The sequence below is a fragment of the Mytilus edulis genome, chromosome 6 (assembly GCF_963676685.1).
Source record: "Mytilus edulis chromosome 6, xbMytEdul2.2, whole genome shotgun sequence".
Lineage (NCBI taxonomy): Eukaryota > Metazoa > Mollusca > Bivalvia > Mytilida > Mytilidae > Mytilus > Mytilus edulis.
The window spans coordinates 41194575-41215798 of record NC_092349.1 but is presented as its reverse complement, the minus strand read 5'-3'; the positions used below and the strand labels follow the sequence as shown (position 1 = coordinate 41215798).

At 35.9% G+C, this 21224-nt stretch overlaps 1 protein-coding gene across 2 annotated transcripts in view; it reads right to left on the bottom strand.

Annotated features, from left to right (window-relative positions):
* Nucleotides 1-19492, bottom strand: part of LOC139527658 (universal stress protein in QAH/OAS sulfhydrylase 3'region-like) — a 34442-nt gene extending 14950 nt beyond the window's left edge. The window contains exon 1 of one of the 2 annotated variants that reach the window (XM_071323203.1): nt 19202-19492. In XM_071323203.1, coding sequence (XP_071179304.1) covers nt 19202-19289 — 88 coding nt within the window. In that variant the 5' untranslated portion in view covers nt 19290-19492. The remainder of the gene's footprint in view (nt 1-19201) is intronic. The other variant, XM_071323202.1, reaches the window with a different exon arrangement.
* Between the last annotated feature and the right edge of the window lie 1732 nt (nt 19493-21224).

Below are 21224 nucleotides of genomic sequence, written 5' to 3'. Positions count from 1 at the left end.
AAAACTAGGAGTGATCTCATGTGCTCCGGAAGGGTAAGCAGATCCTGCTCTACATGTGGCACTAAATTAGGACTATGAGAATTAATTCCAAATTGTTAACTTGACAAACGTTTGTAGTAATTAAAAAAAAATATATAGAACTTGCTGTTCGATGTGTTGAAGGCCTTACTTTGACCTATAATGATTTACTTTTTACACAATGTGATTTGGATGAACAGTTGTCTCATTGTCACTCGTACCACAAAGTTTCCAAAATTTACACTGTTACATTTCACATTTATCAATATGTTCTTTACGGCTACAATGCTAGTTAGGTTAACTGCATGGTTCTTACAAACAATTGTAATGAATTGGTTGTCAATCTTTCATATGAAGCTTGCATGTCAGGAGGTATTTCCTACTAGAAAAGAAGTAATAACATTTGTCATTGTGTAATTATGATGAAGAAGCTCAAAGACAGTTTATAATGATCTTATTCCGTGATAACTTCTATTATATTATTACTATTTTAGTAACATTATCAGCCTAACCCAGAAATCACTTAAAACTATTTATGTTTTGTAGATACGCACAACAAAAGTTTATTGTCGAATACATTTACTTTAAAGAAGAAGATAACAATCTAATGAGTAAACACATTTCTTCAAGTTCGTTATATTTCTTTTTTTTAGTGGTGCGCGTTTGATAAAGTAACGCAAGTTGTAATAATTAGTTTGAGTGGGTCGAGTTGTCATAAAATCATTCGTCACAATTCGGCCTCATCCGTACATATGTACCTTCATGATAGAAGGAGAGTAGCGGATTCACACGAGTATTGCCGAATGAATGAATTGAATACAAAACCATTTCCGCGTGCTTACAAAACGTAGACGGAAAGGAACCAGCTACGGAACTTTATTTGGGGTTTGTATTAAATAAGCTGCGCTAGTTGAAACAATTAGGCAGCAACCATTTGATTTTCTAGGGGGGGGGAGGGGGGGGGGGGCAATTTTTTTTTGGCCTGCGGCGAAAAACAATCTATTTTTTCACGACAAGTCGAAAACAATTTTTTTCTTTCAATTTTAGCATTACATATAGTGGCAGCTGAGGGTGAAACAAACATTTTTTTTTTCTCATAATCAAAAACAAATTATTGTTTTCTCCAAAAACTGGAAACAAACTTTTTTTTCCAAAAAAAAACATATCCCCCCCCCCCCCCCCCCCCCCAGAAAATCAAATGGTTGCTGCCTTAGTATACTTCAGACGGTCGTCGGCTCGGAGACCAACCGGCTAAAAAAGTTTACAAATCTTAATAGTTTAGTTAATTTACGAAAAAAATATGGCAGATATGAACCATGAACTCCATCAATTTGTACGAAGCAAAAAATATACAACTGACACAAAAACAAAAGACACACTTCAATGTTATACGAGTACGCTCTGCTTTTGTGAGGCCTTTTATCAACAAATGAATAAATCGTGTATTTCCAGACTGGATTCTCCCAATTATGTTTACATTTTCACATCACAGTCAAACATTTCCCTATGGAAATTCATAGAACTATTATCAGCAATTTGAAATCCTTCCATCGTTGATTTTATTTGTTCTGACATAAAATCAATACCCTGTTCAAAGTCAACCTTATATAACCAACGAATACACCAATATCGAGTGTGTCAACAGATTCTCTAAAGCTTACATGAAACAGAAATAACTTCAACACCTTTATAAAAGAATATTAGTTTTATAATTGAATTTGCTATAAAAATTTCATGGGACACGCAGAGTATCTCTAAGTATAAGGAATTTTGCAGGAAATGGATAATTCTAAATTCAGCAAATGAAATGTGTGTTATAGATCAACGGGACTTCAAGTAAAATGGAAATTTATATATAATGATATTGAAAGCAGCATAGAAGTGCAACGAGAATATATGAGAACAAATATTCGCGATTCATCAAAAACGTTTTTAGTATATGTACTACTGCCAATTCATCTTATTTGTTTAATTACTAGCTATTTGTGTTGCGTGTAAAACAGCTTGTATTAAGTAGTTGCACGTGTATCTCAGATTCTAAATAAACTAAAACGTCCTTTTCATGTGTTTAATTGCTTTTACTGTAATCTTGGAAATAAAAAATGATTAACCTGTTATCTTTGAGCATGTTGTTTGCAAATCGTTTATCTTTAACATGAAAAGAATCGAGATTATTTGTTTTCTTAACACTCACTTATTTTAATCGGTGTTTACTTTATCACCCAAATATTCTAAGAAATACTTTAGTGTAGAAAATATATGGCGCCCGACATCAGCATCGCGTATAAGCTTTACCATGCACACGAAGTCATTACCTTTAAGCTGAAAATTTACAAATGCCAAACCAGGCTTCAAAATTCTTAGGGTTCTCTTTAAGTTGACACAGGTACCGAAACATCAATAACTAATGTTGTTGTATTTTGATTCAGTCCTATTAAAGCCTTGTCGAATATTTTGCTTATATGTGAAAACAGGGAGACAAGGTAAGATTGACAAGCTGATAACCGCTATCCATCAGAGACAAAATGAACAGCCTGTTAACAGCTATATATCAACGTACAAAATAAGCAAATCCATATCATATAGTAAACAAATAAAAGGTTCCGACATACCAAAATGTGAAATAATTCAAAACAAAATTCTAATTTAAGCTTAAAAAATAAAATAAAAATAAATACGACAGACAACACCTAATAAAAACATCCACTTGATTACAAGCGCTGGGTTTATGACAGACACACACATTATGAAGCGCTAGTCAACATATTTGTCCATTTCAGCGAAATAGTTTTAACCCATTATAATATATCATATATAAACTTTAGTAGACTCAAGACAGCTTAATTCTAACAAAAAGATAAAAAAAAAAAAAAAAAAAAACTACTTACTACCTACCGATCTGAAGATATTCATAGTTACTGAAAACTAATTCAAAGTTAATTTCAATTATTAAAAACCGCGCTGAAGTACGTCCATTATTCATAGTTCATTATTCAAAATTCAATAATGAATAATGAAAAAGTTCACTATTCATTATACAATGTTTAAAAAATGAATAATGAATAATGAAATAGTTTATGTTTCATTATTCAACTTGAAGCGGTGAATAGTGAAATAAAAATTAAAAAAATTGACTGTAACACTATAGCTATATCCCGTATTTCTAAATTCGTCTTTTTGGTGTTATCTAGCAAATATTTAAATAAATATCAGAAAAAAATAAATAAAAACACTCTTTAAATTTTAATTTGATATATTTATCTAGTTCCTAGTTTCGGAGGGTAAACTAGTGGGTTTTCCTAACTATTTTTGTATTTTCAATGTAAGGACGACCTGAATACAAAAACATGTTTTTTTTCAAAATTGAAATACTCTCCGTCGTCCATCTTTTTTTAAATTTTCACTGGACCTTTTCCATTCTTCATCCTTTTATAAATTATAGATAAAACAAGTCGATTGTGCCGCAATGACCATTAGAGGGGTTACGAAGGACCTAAATGCCAAAATACGCGTGAAAATTAAGAAATAGCCAATTTTGAATAATGAAATAGATATTTTGAATAATGGAATGGATGCTGCGACCTTTTAGCCCCTAATAAAAAATATACCTTATACCTCATTCGAAAGCTTATTACGAGAGGAACAAAAGGTATATAGTCAACATGTTCCGCAACGCATATTAGAGGAGTAACGAAGGACCTAAATATCGAAATACGCTTGAACATTAAGAAATAGCTTAATTTGAATAATGGAATGGACTGCTACAACTCTTCAGTCCCTAATCAAGGCAACATTTATACGCCAAATTAAAGCTTATTGATAGAGGAATAAACTGAGTACAAATAATATGTGCCGCAATGACAATTAGAGGGGATTCGGTGGACCTAAATACCAAAATACGTATGAAAATTAAGAAATAGCCAATTTTGAATAATGAAATATATATTTTGAATAATGGAATGGAATGCTGCGAACTTTTAGCCCCTAATTATAGATAAACCTTATACCTCATTTGAAAGTTTATTACGAGAGGAACAAAAGGTATATATGCAACATGTTCCGCAACGCATATTAGAGGAGTAACGAAGGACCTAAATATCGAAAAACGCTTGAACATTAAGAAATAGCTTATTTTGAATAATGGAATGGACTGCTGCAACCCTTCAGTCCCTAACCAATGCAACATTTATACACCAAATTTAAGTTTATTGATAGAGGAATAAACTGAGTATAAATGCTATGTGCCGCAATGACCATTAGCGGGGTTACGTAGGACCTAAATACTAAAATATGCATGAAAATTAAGAAATAGCCAATTTGAATAATGAAATAGATATTTTGAATAATGGAATGGAATGCTGCGACCTTTTAGCCCCTAATTAACGATAAACCTTATACCTCATTCGAAAGCTTATTACGAGAGGAACAAAAGGTATATATACAACATGTTCCGCAACGCATATTAGAGGAGTAACGAAGGACCTAAATATCGAAAAACGCTTGAACATTAAGAAATAGCTTATTTTGAATAATGAAATGGACTGCTGCAACCCTTCAGTCCCTAATCAAGGCAACATTTATACACCAAATTAAAGCTTATTGATAGAGGAATAAACTGTGTATAAATGATATGTGACGCAATCATGTGCACAGGATCGGAAGTGTTAGGATATATATGTTTTGTAGGCCCGAAAACTGGGTCTAAAAACCAGTGAATTGGGACGGTGGGTTTGGGGTGACCTAAATTGATTTTTTTTATTGTTAGGATAAAGACATGGATCCAATAGTGAACATGGAGTTAGTAGTTAAAAACGTCAAAGCCCTGAGAGGTATAGCCAAAATGAACCACCTTCGAGGGTACTCCCGGTTGAGGAAAGATCAGTTGGTTGAGAGTTGATAGAAACGAAGACAAATCTTAAATTTCATGGTCGCCCCAAACCCCACACGAGGAAGGAGATTATCACCCAGGCAAAACAATTTGGTTGAAAGGGGTTAGCAGGCTACCGATAGATCGACTGCTAAAGAAGGTGCAGGAAAAGATTTGGGAAGATAGGAAAGCCATTGGAGATAAAATTGAGGTACATTCGCCGAAGAAAGCCTTTAAAGATGTATTTACTACCTGGAATATGACCCCCATTATTGGCATGGACGTGCAGACTTTCCTAAAGGTCTCTCGGATGTCACGGGTGGAACTTTTAAGGGACAAAACAATGTGACCATGCACTGCACCTTTGTAAAAATTAATCCAACAGGTAAGGCGGATGATGAGAACGAGGGATACTTTCACTCGGGAAACTAGATTTTCACCGCGGCCACGGACTTGGTTGAAAGCCTTGAGGAGATGGATCAAAGATCGTAGAAAAGATTGCCCTGTGGACCTCTGACAAAACTAGGTAAATGGTGAATACTTCCTCGGTCCAGCGGGGGTGTATCCCTTCTCGAATGTACTTTTCTTCTTGGTGTTTCAGAAAATCGCAGTGGTTTCATGGGAGGTATGCTCCCGTAAAGATTCCAATACAACTTGTTTTCATGTTTCTTAGCTTATGACTTGCGGCAACATGGACCATCTTGATAGCGGTGCTTGGTGGTATTGTACTGGCGAACAAGATCGTCCCGGACATCGATATAGGTGCGTGTGGAGTTGGCTGAAAAGTATTTGAACATTTTCTCTTTCATGGTGCGGTTCCAACGTTTGACAATACTCGACTTCTCTTCGTTCCCGGTGGAGTAGAGATCGATACCATGCTTTTGAAGCAGTTGATTTACATGTTTGTTGTAAAACTCAGTGCCTTTGTCTGTCCATAGCTTCTTCGGCACACCGCTTAGAGGGCATCCCGCACCGTCACACCTTCTTGTACTTGAGTGGTATCAGCTAGCCATATTTGGAAATGACATCGAGATTGATCAGGATAAATTTATTTCCCTTCTTGTCCCAGGAGAAGTCACTCATATCAACGAGATAGTCCGCCCAGGTCTAATCCACACCACCCACCGCTACACAGCGTTTATGAAACTAGCGTCGAACTGGTTTGTGCAACTCCTCAGCTAGCTCATCGGTCCAACGCATATTTTTTTTAACACCTAGACCGAATCCAATTTTGGTACCGATGATAGGTCCGACGATGCTGCAGTCCAAGCGTTCGCGTGTGGTAGAGTTGGGAATGGTGTTAAGCGAGGCTAGCATAGCTTCGTCACAGATGGAGTTGCGTGCTGTTGCATCCTTGTGCTGGGCATAACAAAGATCGTGGTGATATGCTGCCTGGTCAACTTGATTAATGGGTTTTGACCAAGCCTTCGGGGTGCCATCGGGAAGTAGTCGCTTGCTAAGTTTAGTCCCTGGCCCGGTGAAGTTGTGTCCGGGTAGAAGCATTTCCATGGGTAATCGGTTGATTAGTTTGTTCATGTACCCTGTACCGGTTGTAGCAACAAACTGAGACTTCTTGGCATCGCACACCTTGCAGTTGCCAACCTTTCACCGTCGCCCGTTGCTGGTCATTACCTCGCTGGTGTTAACTGTGTCCGTCTTCCTACAACTTTCACGCAGAAAACCATCGCTATTTTATTTTAATAAATGAACGTTAAAGACATTTCCTACAGTGCCAACGCCCCCACGAGGAGTAATCACTACCTCCTACCTCATCGATCGATAAGACGGTCGATCATTGGGAAGTCGGACTGTGGTAAGACGACGTTGCTGAACAACATATTCCTGCGCGATGGATGGCTCCGACTAAAATCGATTGTTCGTCTTTGAATAATCGCTTCACCAACCTATCTACCAGCTGTTGGAGCAAGCGCTGGAAAAAAGGTTCCCTAAAGAAGACATCCGAGACCTCTTACAGTGTAAGGGCAAGTCACCCTACTCGTTGATCGATGTGGTCAACACCTTACCACCACCACGACACCCGAGTGGTATCGACACTTTTTTCTTCGAGCTAGGCAGCGATGTACCAAACCCACGAGAACTTATTCCCAGCCGCAATAACCTCATGATGAACCTCATGGTGTTCGACGACTTGATGCTGAGAAAACAGAACACGTGTGAGGACAACGTAGATTGTTTCTACCTGTGCCAGAACTACTTCACACTGCCCCGCTAGTCGATCCGGGAGAATCCCAACTTCTCCTGCCTCTTCCAACAGAACGCTAAGAATATCGACCACATCCGATGCGATCACTGCAACGATCTCACCAAGGAACAATGTGACGCTCTGTGTAAGCATTGCTGGTCCAAACCCTATGGATTTGTAACCATCGCTTTTACAAGCACGAAGGCAAATGAAAAATATCGATGCAAATTATGGATCAGCTCGAAGATGTCTTTATGGAACTGAAGTATGAAGAATATCTGGACACAGAGGAACCCCAGCCCTGCAAGTTCAAATGGTCCTGCAAATGCAATTTTGAGTGGGTTCCAGTCGATATGAGGAGCATATGTTGAAAATGCGGTTGCGTGATCCTTCGCCCGATCTAAAGCGGGGGAGATGATTTCAACGGCAATTTTCTCAACCCCAGTGCCCTTAAACCCAAGACTTGTTCCTCCATCCCGCTGAAAGTTATCTCTTGGTAGAGGGACGATTGTAAAAGAACCACGGTAGTGCATATGCTAATGCAGATCTAGTGTCTCTCATTCACAATGGAATCATGTATCTCTTCAAGACCATCAGTTACAATTAATGCAAGCTCTCAGGCCAGCTGATCGAACATATCAACGACCCAGTCGTTGCCATCACCATGCTGGGAATGTTGATTTATCTCAACAATTTCTCCAAATCCCAAGGTTTCAACTAGCTGTGGTACAAAAATTCATCTACCGAAGCCGAGGCCGAAAACACAGGGTTTGCAGCACTTAATGGGAATATTATCATTAAGCCCGCCAAAAAGGATCGTTTTCATTGACCATACCCCTGAGACACATTTTCGGCTTTGCAGACGATTACAACAAGATTGTGTATGGATTCAAGCACGAATTGTCACTCGTGCGCAACTCGGACGACAATGCCATCCTGCTGCTGCCGTCAACGACCTGGCGAAAGTCAACATGTGGACGTGGCGAAAATCATCCTGAGTAAGATTTCTTGGTTTGTTCCTCACGTTCTTCCTTCCTTCCGATGAAAAACACGACGGTTGTACAAGACCATCCAGAGCAAGAGTAAGATCGATTGTGGTTTCCGAATACGACAGTGTGATTCTACAAGTGTTACCCAAACCTTACAGTTCCACTGGCGTTTGTCATCCAAGAGCGGTCGGGAGAAACCGAGATACACCATCGAAGCCTTTCAGACCGTAAAAGTACGATCGGACTCAAAATGCAGCCGTGTTCGAACACTGCGAGTTGCGAACTATCTACGTCTCTCTCATAGAAGAACGCTACCCGGCGGTAGACTTCAATGCCAGTTTCACACAAACCAAGATCGCCAGAGTGTACAAGAATGTCGCAGAGTTCTGAAAAAACTACTTCACCATGGACCGTTTTATCAGCAACTGCAACATTAACCCCTCCGATTTCGTCGATCTGTACCCACTGTTTGTCATTGATGTGAGTCACCAGTCCGATCGGTTGAAAGAGTCGACCGTTGACATTCAGAACCTGATCGAGTTCGAGCGAAAAGTACCTGCAAACACCGAGGTATTTGCACTTGTGATTTCCGACAGAATCCTGAATTTTGAATCCGATGGTCAGAAGATGAACGTCGTGTACAAAAAGTAAAAAAATGAATAAAATTCACCTTCAAGTAACTCCTCTTTGCCAGCTGCCCTGCCGAAGTCTATGCGATCGTGGTGCAGGTAATTGAACAACTGAGAAGTATGACGGTATCGAAGAGTGGAAGCAAAAATATGTGACAATGGTGTACCATACATAAATGGATAACACATGGTTGCAACAAATTGCTAATAACACCAATCCCAAGCATGGGTTTTCCTTCATCGTTTCTAGAAACGATAGCCAAATCCTTACCCGGTTCAACCCCCACTGCAACTCAAGGAATCCAAGACCTACGAGATGACTTTGGTGAACCTGGAAACTAATAACTTCATCCCTAACATTCATATGCATACATGTAACAATTCCTTCCGCTACTCTCCCGACGATGGTGCCAACATGCTTTCAATCGCACTGAGCACAGGTTCATATGACCTCGAAGACATCAACAATGAAATCCAGCGGCAGCTACGGCTCAACAAACACAAAACGAAGATCATCACCGATGCCAACCGGGCGACCCTAAGAGCAACGCTGACCCTCGCCAGACTCTATGAAGTAGACTTCAACGTTGTCAATAGCACCAACAAAGTCTTGGAATTCAAGTGGCAGATTTTCACGTTCGGTATGATCACAAACGGCTATACAGAAGGGGAGCAAATTGTAGATATCATCAGAATCAACAGCATTCTGGTGAATAGTGATATATCAATCATGGAAGTTATGTAAATGGTATACAGCAGTCTTCCATCTACAGCTTTTTTTTCCCGCAGACGGTCCTGGTATGAAAATTATTCAAACCCCCAAGAACCTAGTATAATTGCCATTGATCTTGCGAACCAGCAATCGCATGCAAACATATCTCAACGACATAGACGGTAGTCACATCGATCTCAGATGTGAACATCTCACCATCCGTTTTCATCTTCGAGAGCTCGAGGTATGAATAAATGACTTATCACGAACATGGTTTGAACTTGACAAAAGGTAAACCTATTTAACTACTACGGGCTGCCAAGAAAGGTTCCCAGTCTCTATTCCTTTGTCCCATGCAAACCTGGCTCACCTCTCGACAGGTTCAAAAGATTACCAAGCTTCTTCAAAAAAGGTACTGGTCGTATGAATCGGGAGCTGAGAACCAGCCAAATGAAGGTAAACATGCAAAAAGTAGGTGGATTCCTACCAATGTTGGCAGGGCTGGCAATGAGGGCACTCCCCATGATAGCAAAAGACTATTCTACAGCCTTGGGTGTTGGAACCTTGAGCGGTTTGGGTGGTGTAGTCGTCAACAAGGCCTTAAGGTCTGGATTGTACCGTAACCGTTTGCAGAGTGAATCCAAGTGGCAACGGTCTCTACCTCAAATCCTCAAACGCCCGGGTGGGTATGGACTCTACTTAAAGCGTGGTCAGCAATTTCACGACGGAGCCGGTCTGATCTTATATTTAGATGCTAACAGTCCCTTCAAAAACATTCCCCTCCTCGGTATGCTCCTATAAACTAAATGATCACTTCCAATCATACCGTCCTTAAACATAAACGTCGTGGTAATCATACCCGGTGCGTCTGGTATTTTTCATCCAATAGCTCACGATTTGCACAGCTCCATCGGTCTCTCTTTGCCCAGACGGTGGTCAGCTGCTTGATTAGTGTTTCACATCCCCAAGTGCGGATATGTTTTCTTTCCAGCACAAGGTTATAATTTTTCGAACCAACACTTCGTGTCAACATCTTTAATGTCTTTGACAATCCAGGGTGAGTCCTGACCTACTTCTCCCCATTTGAGAGTTTCCTCATCAGTATTTTACAAAATGTCTACCTCTTGCGCCATATTCTCTCTCTGATCAAACATATTTGTAATCTTAAAATCCATTGTGCTTATTCTGTCTGTGGATTTGTTTTGGTGTGTTTTCTTTCTCCCACAAAGATACATTTTCCCATGACCCCAAACCCCATTTTCCCCCCTTCAACCCCAAACACCCATGTTCCTCTCTTTATAAGCTATTGAATGAGGTATAAGGTATCTCTATAATTAGGGGCTAAAGGGTCGCAGCAGTCCATTCCATTATTCAAAATATCCATTTCATTATTCAAAATTGGCTATTTCTAAATTTTCATGCGTATTTTGGCATTTAGGTCCTCCGTAACCACTCTAATGGTCATTACGGCACATATCGTTTATACTCAGTTTATTCCTCTATCAATAAGCTTTAAGTTGGTGTACAAATTTTTCCTTGATTAGGGACTGAAGGGTTGTAGTAGTCCATTTCATTATTCAAATTAAGCTATTTATTAATGTTCAAGCGTATTTCGATATTTAGGTCCTTCGTTACTCCTCTAATATGCGTTGCGGAACATGTTGACTATATACCTTTTGTTCCTCTCGTAATAAGCTTTCGAATGAGGTATAAGGTATATCTTTTATTAGGGGTAAAAAGGACGCAGCATCCGTTCCATTATTCAAAATATCTATTTCATTATTCAAAATTGGCTATTTCTTAATTTTCACGCGTATTTTGGCAGTTAGGTCTTCCGTAATCCCTCTAATGGTCATTGCGGCACATATCATTTATACTCAGTTTATTCCTCTATCAATAGCTTTAATTTGGTGTATAAATGTTGCCTTGATTAGGGACTGAAGGGTTGCAGCAGTCCATTCCATTATTATTCAAAATAAGCTATTTCTTAATGTTCAAGCGTATTTCGATATTTAGGTCCTTCGTTACTCCTCTAATATGCGTTGCGGAACATGTTGACTATATACCTTTTGTTCCTCTCGTAATAAGCTTTCGAATGAGGTATAAGGTATATCTATAATTAGGGGCTAAAGGGTCGCAGCAGTCCATTCCATTATTCAAAATATCTAATTCGTTATTCAAAATTGGCTACTTCTTAATATTCACGCGTATTTTGGCATTTAGGTCCTCCGTAACTCCTCTAATGGTCATTGCGGCACAATCGACTTGTTTTATCTATAATTTATAAAAGGATGAAGAATAGAAAAGGTCCAGTGAAAATTAAAAAAAAAGATGGACCACGGAGAGTATTTCAATTTTGAAAAAAAATGTTTTGGTATTCATGTCGTCCTTACATTGAACCAAAGAATTTTTGTTAAAAATAGCTAGGAAAGCCCACTAGTTTATCCTCCTAAACTAGGAACTAGATAAATATATCAAATTAAAATTTAAAGAGTGTTTTTATTTATTTTTTCTGATATTTATTTGAATATTTGGCTAGATAACACAAAAAAAAGACGAATTTAGAAATACGGGATATAGCTATAGTGTCACAGTCAATTTTTTGTAATTTTTATTTCACTATTCACCGCTTCAAGTTGAATAATGAAACATAAACTATTTCATTATTCATTATTGAATTTTGAATAATGAACTATGAATAATAGATGTACTTCAGCGCGGTATTTATAATAAATCACTAGAACACACCCGTGATATCACGGGTTCGTGACTGAATTAAAGTATATAACTATGCGCAAGCCTTATTTTAGTATTAGTATTGTCATCTGATAAAGTCATGCATATTATTTAAGATACACAGTTTTTCTCTGCTTTCAAGTCTTTCTGTTTGAACCCGTCGAACTGAAACAATAATATTAATTATTTGAAAAACAAAAGGTCCTGGAATGGAGTTTTTTTAATCAACAGCATTCTTTGCTTCGCTGTTTTACGTCATGCCCACTAACAAATTGAAAACTGTACCTATACGCCTTATTTTTAGTCCAGATTTTTAGTATTCGTATTGTTATCTTAGAAAGTCTTACTGAATAAAATACAACAATAGGTAACAATTTGACAATTTAGTAGTGTCAACCCTGTGGTTATGACCCGTGTATATAGCATATTAAAATCCTGAATACAACGTTTGGTGGTGCGCCTGTCAGATGCGGAACGTACAGATAAGGTAATAGGAAACAGGTGAATATACTATTGGTATCGGTAGCGGACTCGACCCGGAACTTCTTAATTATTAGCAATATTAATTACATGGAAAACAAAAGGGCCTGGAGTGGTGTAATTTTTAATCTACACCTTTGTACTATATTAGTCATATATAAAGTTGAATTCTGTGATTCGTCGTTTTTACGTGATGACGGCTGACAAATTGGACCTCGTAATTTTAGTATTATAGATGTTTGCCCAAACTAAAAGACCAATCAGTATACATAAAACGTAATAAGTGTAAAGGAATTATGAACATTCCGAGAAAAGCAATTCAATGTCCAATGCCTTAAATATAAAATATTTACAGGATGTAAAATCATAAGTATGATGAAGACATAATCTTTCAATCAGTTTATTTGAGGTCTGGAGCTGGCATGTCAGTTAACTGCTAGTAGTCTGTTTTTTTTTATGTATTATTGTCATTTTATTTATTTTCTTTTGTTACATCTTCTGACATGGGACTCGGACTTCTCTTGAACTGAATTTTAATGTGCGTATTGTTATATTTTCTACATTGGCTAGAGGTATAGGGGGAAGGTTGAGATATCATAAACATGTTTAAACCCGCCGCAATTTTGCGCCGGTCCCAAGTCAGGATCCTCTGGCCTTTCTTAGTCTTGTATGATTTTAATTTTAGTTTCTTGTGTATAATTCGGAGTTTAGTATGACGTCCATTATCACTGTACTAGTAAACATATTTTTTAAGGGGCCAGCTGAAGGACACCTACGGGTGCGGGAGTTTCTCGCTACATTGAAGACCCATTGGTGGTCTTCGGCTGTGGTCTGCTCTATGGTCGGGTTGTTGTCGCTTTGACACATTCCCCATTTCCTTTCCAAATTTTCTTTTTATTAGTATTTTCTATTTAGTAATGGTGTAAATAATCAAATACACCGATAAAGTTGAGACAATATCAAAAGATCGTACTACAAACTCTTAAACTGATCAATAATTTTACATGGGTTGCGTCTAAATTTATGAGCTCTTTAGATAACATCACCGTACATATTTGGATGTGTCATGCTATTACATCACTAATAAGGTTTCTACAGGAAAAGTCAAACTTCCAATATAGGAATGAAGCAAGTAAAGGATAACTAATCCAGCATTTTATTGTAGCAAAATCCGAAACCAATAATGATTTACCAATAGTACATACACTAATTACGTTAAACTTAGTTGAAATCAAAATTTACCCCAAACATATTGGTATAGCGAATGAGTTGGGAAATATACACATATTAAGAAGGGCCCTAATGAACTTTACCGTACAAAAAAGAGGGGAAAAAATGTTTAGAATTTTCTATTTGAAGCTTCTATTTGAAACTGAAAAAAAAACACGTCCCATCACCGAGTACCACATTAGTTAAGATGCACCCGTACAAGTTGAAAAAAATGCTTTGTAAAGATTATGTTGTTTTAAAATTGTTCACAGGAGAATTTGTATAAGTGTTATTAACTTGTTTCTCATCCCTTTTGCATATTTAAGCAAATGTAATATGATAGAATTAAACTAAAAGTTTTTTTAAACGTTTTCAATTTTACGAGATGGAAGGGAATTGATAGATTTATTGGAAACATTTGAATGTAAAGGAATATAATCGATTATATTGTAATAATGATAATATTCATATTTATAGGATATATAAAATTGTGTACGTGCTTGTATGAATTGCTTTAATTTGTTAGTTATATATATTGATTGCCTTTCTATCTTACAAATAGGGTTATGCATTAAAATAGTGAACAGGTGTACAATGCACTTGAAAATTCAAAAATCAATGGATACAGTTAAAAGAAATATCCCTTTCTGGTGCTCATAAACAACTTAAAAATTTTCAATGATAATGATAACGTTAATACTATGAACATGTAAAGCAAAATAGTGTCCTATGAAATATTGCCCTCGAAGAAATTATATCGTGATGATGTACATAAGAAGAACATAATTCCACATTAAATTCTTTCTATATTTACACATTATGCTATGATACAATGCACATGTCTGATTTATAATAGCTAAATATGTTGTTGTTTCATATATATAGTATTCTTGCTTTACAAAATATTATACAATTATAGCCTTTGTATGAGGTCGATACGAGGTTATATCGACCTAAGAGAAGCATATTGACTGAGGACGAAGTCCGAGTCGATATGCTTCTCTAGGTCGATATAACATCGTATTGACCTCAACCAAAGGCTACAATTGTTATATTATTAATCAACAACTATTGCATGAACAATGTAAAATTGGGGATTTCTAGAATGTATTTTTAGTAACATGCTGTATGCCCTGTGCAATATGCTGTTTTTGACCTACGAAAAGCTTAACACAACAGTATTGGCGTGCAATCTGAGTAAATACAAATGTACATGAGATCAAGTTTTAACGAATCACAAATCCTTAAAAATATTCGATTAATAATATTTCCTGATATAATTATATAAGCGTGCATGCTTTATTTGTGCTGTACTGAGGATGGGAAGTATTTGATGTCGCATTTCATGGTTACACACGTATTTTCAAGAAAAATATTAAAAATATTTAAGACAATTCCATTGCGTAGGATTACAATAGAAAAACAAGTGCAAACTTAACGTCATGGATAGAATAAGTACCGATTATCAGGTTGTCTGCATGTTGATATCGTAAAATATCAGCTGCAAGACATAATATTAAGCTTTTTGTCGAGTAAGCGCAGCGAACGAGATCAAAAAGCATTCATATTATGTCGAGCAGCTGATATTTTACAATAGTAATATGCCGATAACCTGATAATCGATTTATCGGGCTGCATTTGCGTCTTTTGGAAGTATTGTCTTAGTTTCACCAGCAACCGGAAGTTGACTTGATACTTCGGGTCAAACTTATCAACGTCGGTTCAAACATTATGACGTCGCTGATATATCCGGGTCAAAGTTATTAAGGCCAGGTCAACGTATTTGACGTCACAAAGCCGTGATATGGAGTTTTATTAAAAGAGCTGAGCAGATTGATATAGACAGTTGGACGACCGATAATGTTTGATATACCGTCAATGTAGCAGCAGCATAACAATACAAAACGACGGTTAACATCATTATCACAACTCTTTATTTCTTCGGATTCATACAGTAATTTTTCATGATGATGATTACTGTATGGAGTTTATTTGTTTAGTGCAAATACTTAATATATATAAATATTAATGGTACAATTGAAGACACACCTGTAGCATCCATCAGATTAAAACAGAAGTATGTAGAACATACATGTTGAACTTCAAACACAAATCTAAGAGGTAAGTAAACCACAAGCCATATTTTTCAAATATTTACATTATTTTTTCAGTTATATAGAAGACTTTTGCGTATGATCAGCTCGTTTACAAAATTTCTGTATAGATGTTCCTACTAACAAGATAAAAACAATCCACAAACGAAAAATATTATCTGTTAATGACAAGTTATCTGGTAGATTACTAAAGGTGAATGATTAGACTAAATCATCAGTCTATCTGATCTTCTAAAATGAGATAAACACACGATCAGATTAAAGCACATAGAAGACGAAAATACTCTAATATATAAAACATGTAAAAATGTAAAGTGTACCTTTACAAATATCTGGCCAAACCTTCTGAAGATATTTGCGTGAATGTTTTTAAAATAAGATTGAGAACACTACGAAGACAATATTGGTTGAAACGGTTTACAAAATAAATTTAACTAGCTGATCAGCTAAACTTTAACGGAAATTGTCCCAAAGATTTTGAAGCAAAAAAGTACTGCTAACTCATACTTCATTTTTAATTTGATGTAACTGAGGAGCCTTGTTATCGAAACGCACGTCAGACATATCAAAATATTTGAGAATGACAATTATGAAACACACATTTATTTTCGAAACAAAACATTCTTGTTCCTGTATTTTATTGAAAAAAAATGTCCTTTATTGTGGTTGAAAACATATTTGTTGTGAGAAACATCACATCAAATGAATGGCAGATGGTAAGGAAAAGTCCTTCTTATGAGAGTAAAAATAACCAATTATTTTGTGGCAGCAACCCAACATTGGTTTGTTTGATTTGTTTGAAAATTTCAGGGATGGTAGATCTTGACCTATGTAACAATTTTACCCCATGTCAGATTTGTTGTAAATGCTTTAGTTTTTAAGCCAAAAACTGCATTTGTCTGCTATGTTCTATTTTTAGCCGTGGCGGCCATGTTTGTTGATGGATCATAACTTTGGATACAATTCATAAACAACTAGATACCCTAAGGAACATTCATTTATAGTTTGAAGGTGTTTGGCTCAGTAGTTTCAGAGGAGAAGATTTTTGAAATAGTTTACGACGACAGACGACGACGGACGACGATGGACGACGATGGACGCCAAGTGATAGTATAAGCTCACATGGGGCACTTCGGGCTTGGTGAGCTAAACAAGGATAACTTGTATGATTTTCAACGAGACAACTACCTAATCCAACTAAGTTTAAATGAGATGTATGGCAGGAATTATAGACAATCTGTACGGTTTCAAACAATAATAGAAAAAAAAAACCTACCGTCGTATAAGAGGCTCTAACATGAAAAATGTGAAACATTTCAATTGAGAAAAATAACATAATTTATAAAAAAATTTTTTTTACGAAAAACAAATATTACAACCGACACCAATGTACTGCAGGCTCCTGACTTGAATATAAAAAATGTGGCGGGGTTAAACATGTTTGAAAGCGCCGAACATACCGTTACGGCACAAACAAATAACAAACTATGCAAACAATCTCGAAAAACAAGTATGAGAAACAGAAAAAAAGATGAGCACTTAATTACAGGCTACTGACTTGAGATAAGCACATATAGAATGTGGCAGTGTTAATCATGTTTTTTTCTTTCTCAAAACCCTGCCCCCTAAATTGGGACAGTGATGTGATACTAAATTATAAGAACAAACTATTAAAAATAGTTGATAAGGGCTAAACTCATCAGAACGATACAAAACAAAAACATACATACCTCAAAGCAAAACAAGACATAAAGCACAAATCTTAGAGTACTCGCAGTTACCGACATTTACCAAAAGTTCACAGCCAATTCTAACCAATAAAAAAATCATGCGCGACTTAAACTTGGACTTAAAGATTGTTTTATCGCCACCATTATGGTTTGGTTGATCGTAATAATCTCTGTCACAGAAGACAACGGTGTCTCCTCTTAACAAGTGAAGCAGATCATACATGCTATCTTCAGGATCATGTATGATCTTTTGATTTTGCCATTGATTAGGGACTTTCCGTTTTGAATTTTCCTCGGAGTTCAGTATTTTTGTGATTTTACTTTTCATTGATAAAAGTAACGTTCACTTTTGTGGGAGAAAAAAGTTATTCATTATTGCATCGATATTATGTGTAAACGCCCGGACTGCTTTTGAATAGCGTATTAATTGAAAACATTCATAGTCTGTCTGGTCATGGAAAATTAATGACAAAATATGATAATTTGTAGCTATTTCATGCAATCTTCTGTAAATACTGATAAAACGTTAACAAATTTCGAAGACAGTTATAGCGAAATATGATTAATACTATCTTTCTCAGTGCCAAAGATAACACAGTACAAAAATAACACCGTACATCTAGTGTAAGTGTTGCTGCGAAGTACTTTGTGTATAGTGTATAAAACTCACTGTTAAAACTTGACCGTCTATGAATCTTATTTTGTTTAACTATAAAAATCTACATTACTTACAATAGACAACTATCTACCCCTCCAATTCCCTCCGAAAATTATAGTTTTACGAAGAATCCACGGGAAGAATCATGTATTAAAAAGTATTCGATAAACCAAATATGATGATAAAGCAATGATTAAATTTAAAGCAACAGAATCTTAATCTACTCTTTCTCTCTAAAAACGCAGACAGATATTTTTCAAACTAATAAATAGTTTTGTTAATAGTCGAGATTTGTTTATCATAGAATAAAAAAAGCGATTTTTTAAGAAATATCATTATTCTTAATTATCTAATTATTTATAAATTTAGAAAGAGAACAGCTTCACGAATAACAAACGCGAATATAATTTTCTAAATAAAATGTAAACTAAACCCTCATTTGAAATTAAGAGTCAAAGTAGCAGAACTTTTTTTAAATGACAATCGTATTTCATAAAGAAGCACCGTATAATGACTGCTCGACGTACATACCCTTTTACACTGTAAAAAATACGTGATCTTTTATAAATTATAGACTTAGTCTGTTAAACATTTTGTTAGAGATCAAAAACTACAGTAAAATGCTATATTTCTAGTCCCACGGTACTTTCAATATTTATATCTCAGAAAATCAGCTAACAAAGAAGTACCTAGTTTAAAACTCAAGTTCATCAGTACCCGAAAAAGTACGGAAACTGTCCTTTACTTTCTTAACACCAAGTTTTAACACATTTGCTTATTTTCTTTAAAATCTTGAAATAAATAATTCTTTTGTCTTTAAGTTGTATAACACAACTATATAAATGATCTTACTCACAGTTAAATGCAAATTCCGAATGGTCACTATCGTCCACAGCAATCACAACAATTCTTCTCTCAACAGCTAAACTATCCATCATTGCCATAGTTAATAACAACAGACAAATGCTATTCTACGTCAAGTTACTTCCCTCAAATTTCATCATTTGTTTACCATTCAGTTGGTTTATCCACACCTGCACCTAAGGCTGCAGACAATTAATTGTCTGATGTTATGATCATTTTGAAGTTTTCACAGGATGGAAAGAGAAATTAATTATTGATTTAATATTGGTTAAAATAAAATCATTTTGTATAACAATCAATTAAAGTAATGAAATCAGCATGGCATATGAGTTTTTGACATTCTTTACTTGTTTTCATAACCTCTGAATCTGAAAATGGTTATCATTTTTACGTTTCTTAACGCTATAGTGCAGCAATATGCAAATGAAAGGTACATTTAACTAAATGATATTAAAGATTGTACTCAAAATAAATATCTCATTAGATAAAGTGGCATATAAAGGTTAATCTAATTACAGACACTATAATATGTTATTTGATTGAAATAAATACGATTTTAAGTATACTTTCAGGGAGAGGACTATTCGCACACTTTTTTGGCCGGAAAAGGGGGGGGGGGCAGAATGGTCGGATAATTGGTATGGAGGTGGACATTTATATTACGATCTGTTAAGAACATATTTTTTTTTTATAAATTTTAGAAAATATTCTGCATAAAAATGGAGGGAATAAATGTGTACTGTAAAATAATCTGGACTAAACATAGCTGGACATGTGTATTCCGACCGCAAAATAACCTCCTGCTTCCGTGTCTCTCCCCGGAAAATCAAGTTACTGTCCTGTAATAGGCGTTCCAACTGAAATATATTTTGAAGGACCATCTGTCTGATAATCGTGTAGTGGTATTACAACCTAATTGTTTTGACAGACGTAATTATTTGTAGACGGTCCAGTTATTCTTGGACCGCTTTGTCTCAAATTTCATTTCTTGTGATCATATTAAAACACGTTTGACTGTTGAATTCGATAAAAAGCTCAAACTCAGGTGCGCCCAAATTGTGGCTTTGTTAGTGTTCAAACATGATGAAAAAAACTTCCAATAATTCTAACAAAACGTTTCTCGACTAAATATTGAATTTTACCACATATTGATATTGATATTTGTGTAAGCTATATAACCACTTATTTGGACCCGTTATGAAACAACACACATGAATGCGGTACAGATCTAAATGCAATAGTGACAGGCCAATCCCCCCCACACAAAAAAAAAACAACAAAAAAAACCTAACCAAAACATCAACAACAAAACACCCCACCTATAAAAAAACAACCCATGAATGACCTGTGCTTATTAACCATTTGCTTTTAATATCATACATTTTATTTCTTAAAGTAAGTAACGTGCATACTAGGCGAGCGCCGATTTGAGAAAAAGCCTCTTGTTAAGGTTTTTAATGCACCTATCTAACACACAGCTAATTTTGGTATCAAGTGAAAGAAAAACTTTTAGTGCATACGATTTGGGTGGTCGTCAAAGTTCCCTAAGGTCACGTTTCTTGCAAATCTCACGAGAACACAGACGTGTCGAAATACTTTGGATTATACGGTGACATTTAACATTGAATATATCGGCATTGTTGTAAATATTTTATTCATTTTTATCTAAGATAGCTTTGACTACATTCTAAAAAGACATCGAATCCAAAAAAAAAGAAGATTTTATGAAATATTAGTTAATTCAGAGGCATCTGTCAGACCAACCCTAAAATGTAAAACAAATACCATATTTTTTAAGATTGTCATTGTCAAGGACTTATTAAAACTCTAATATGTTTTGTTTTTATAAATTCCATATACCTTGAAAAGATTGCGACACACATCGAAGCTCAATTATGGATAATGAATGTTTGACGACTTCTATTAAATCTGCATTATTAAACGGTATTCCAGATTTGTATCGTGTTTATCCCAGACGCTCAAAATATATATAAATCAAGTATCTAATATGCACA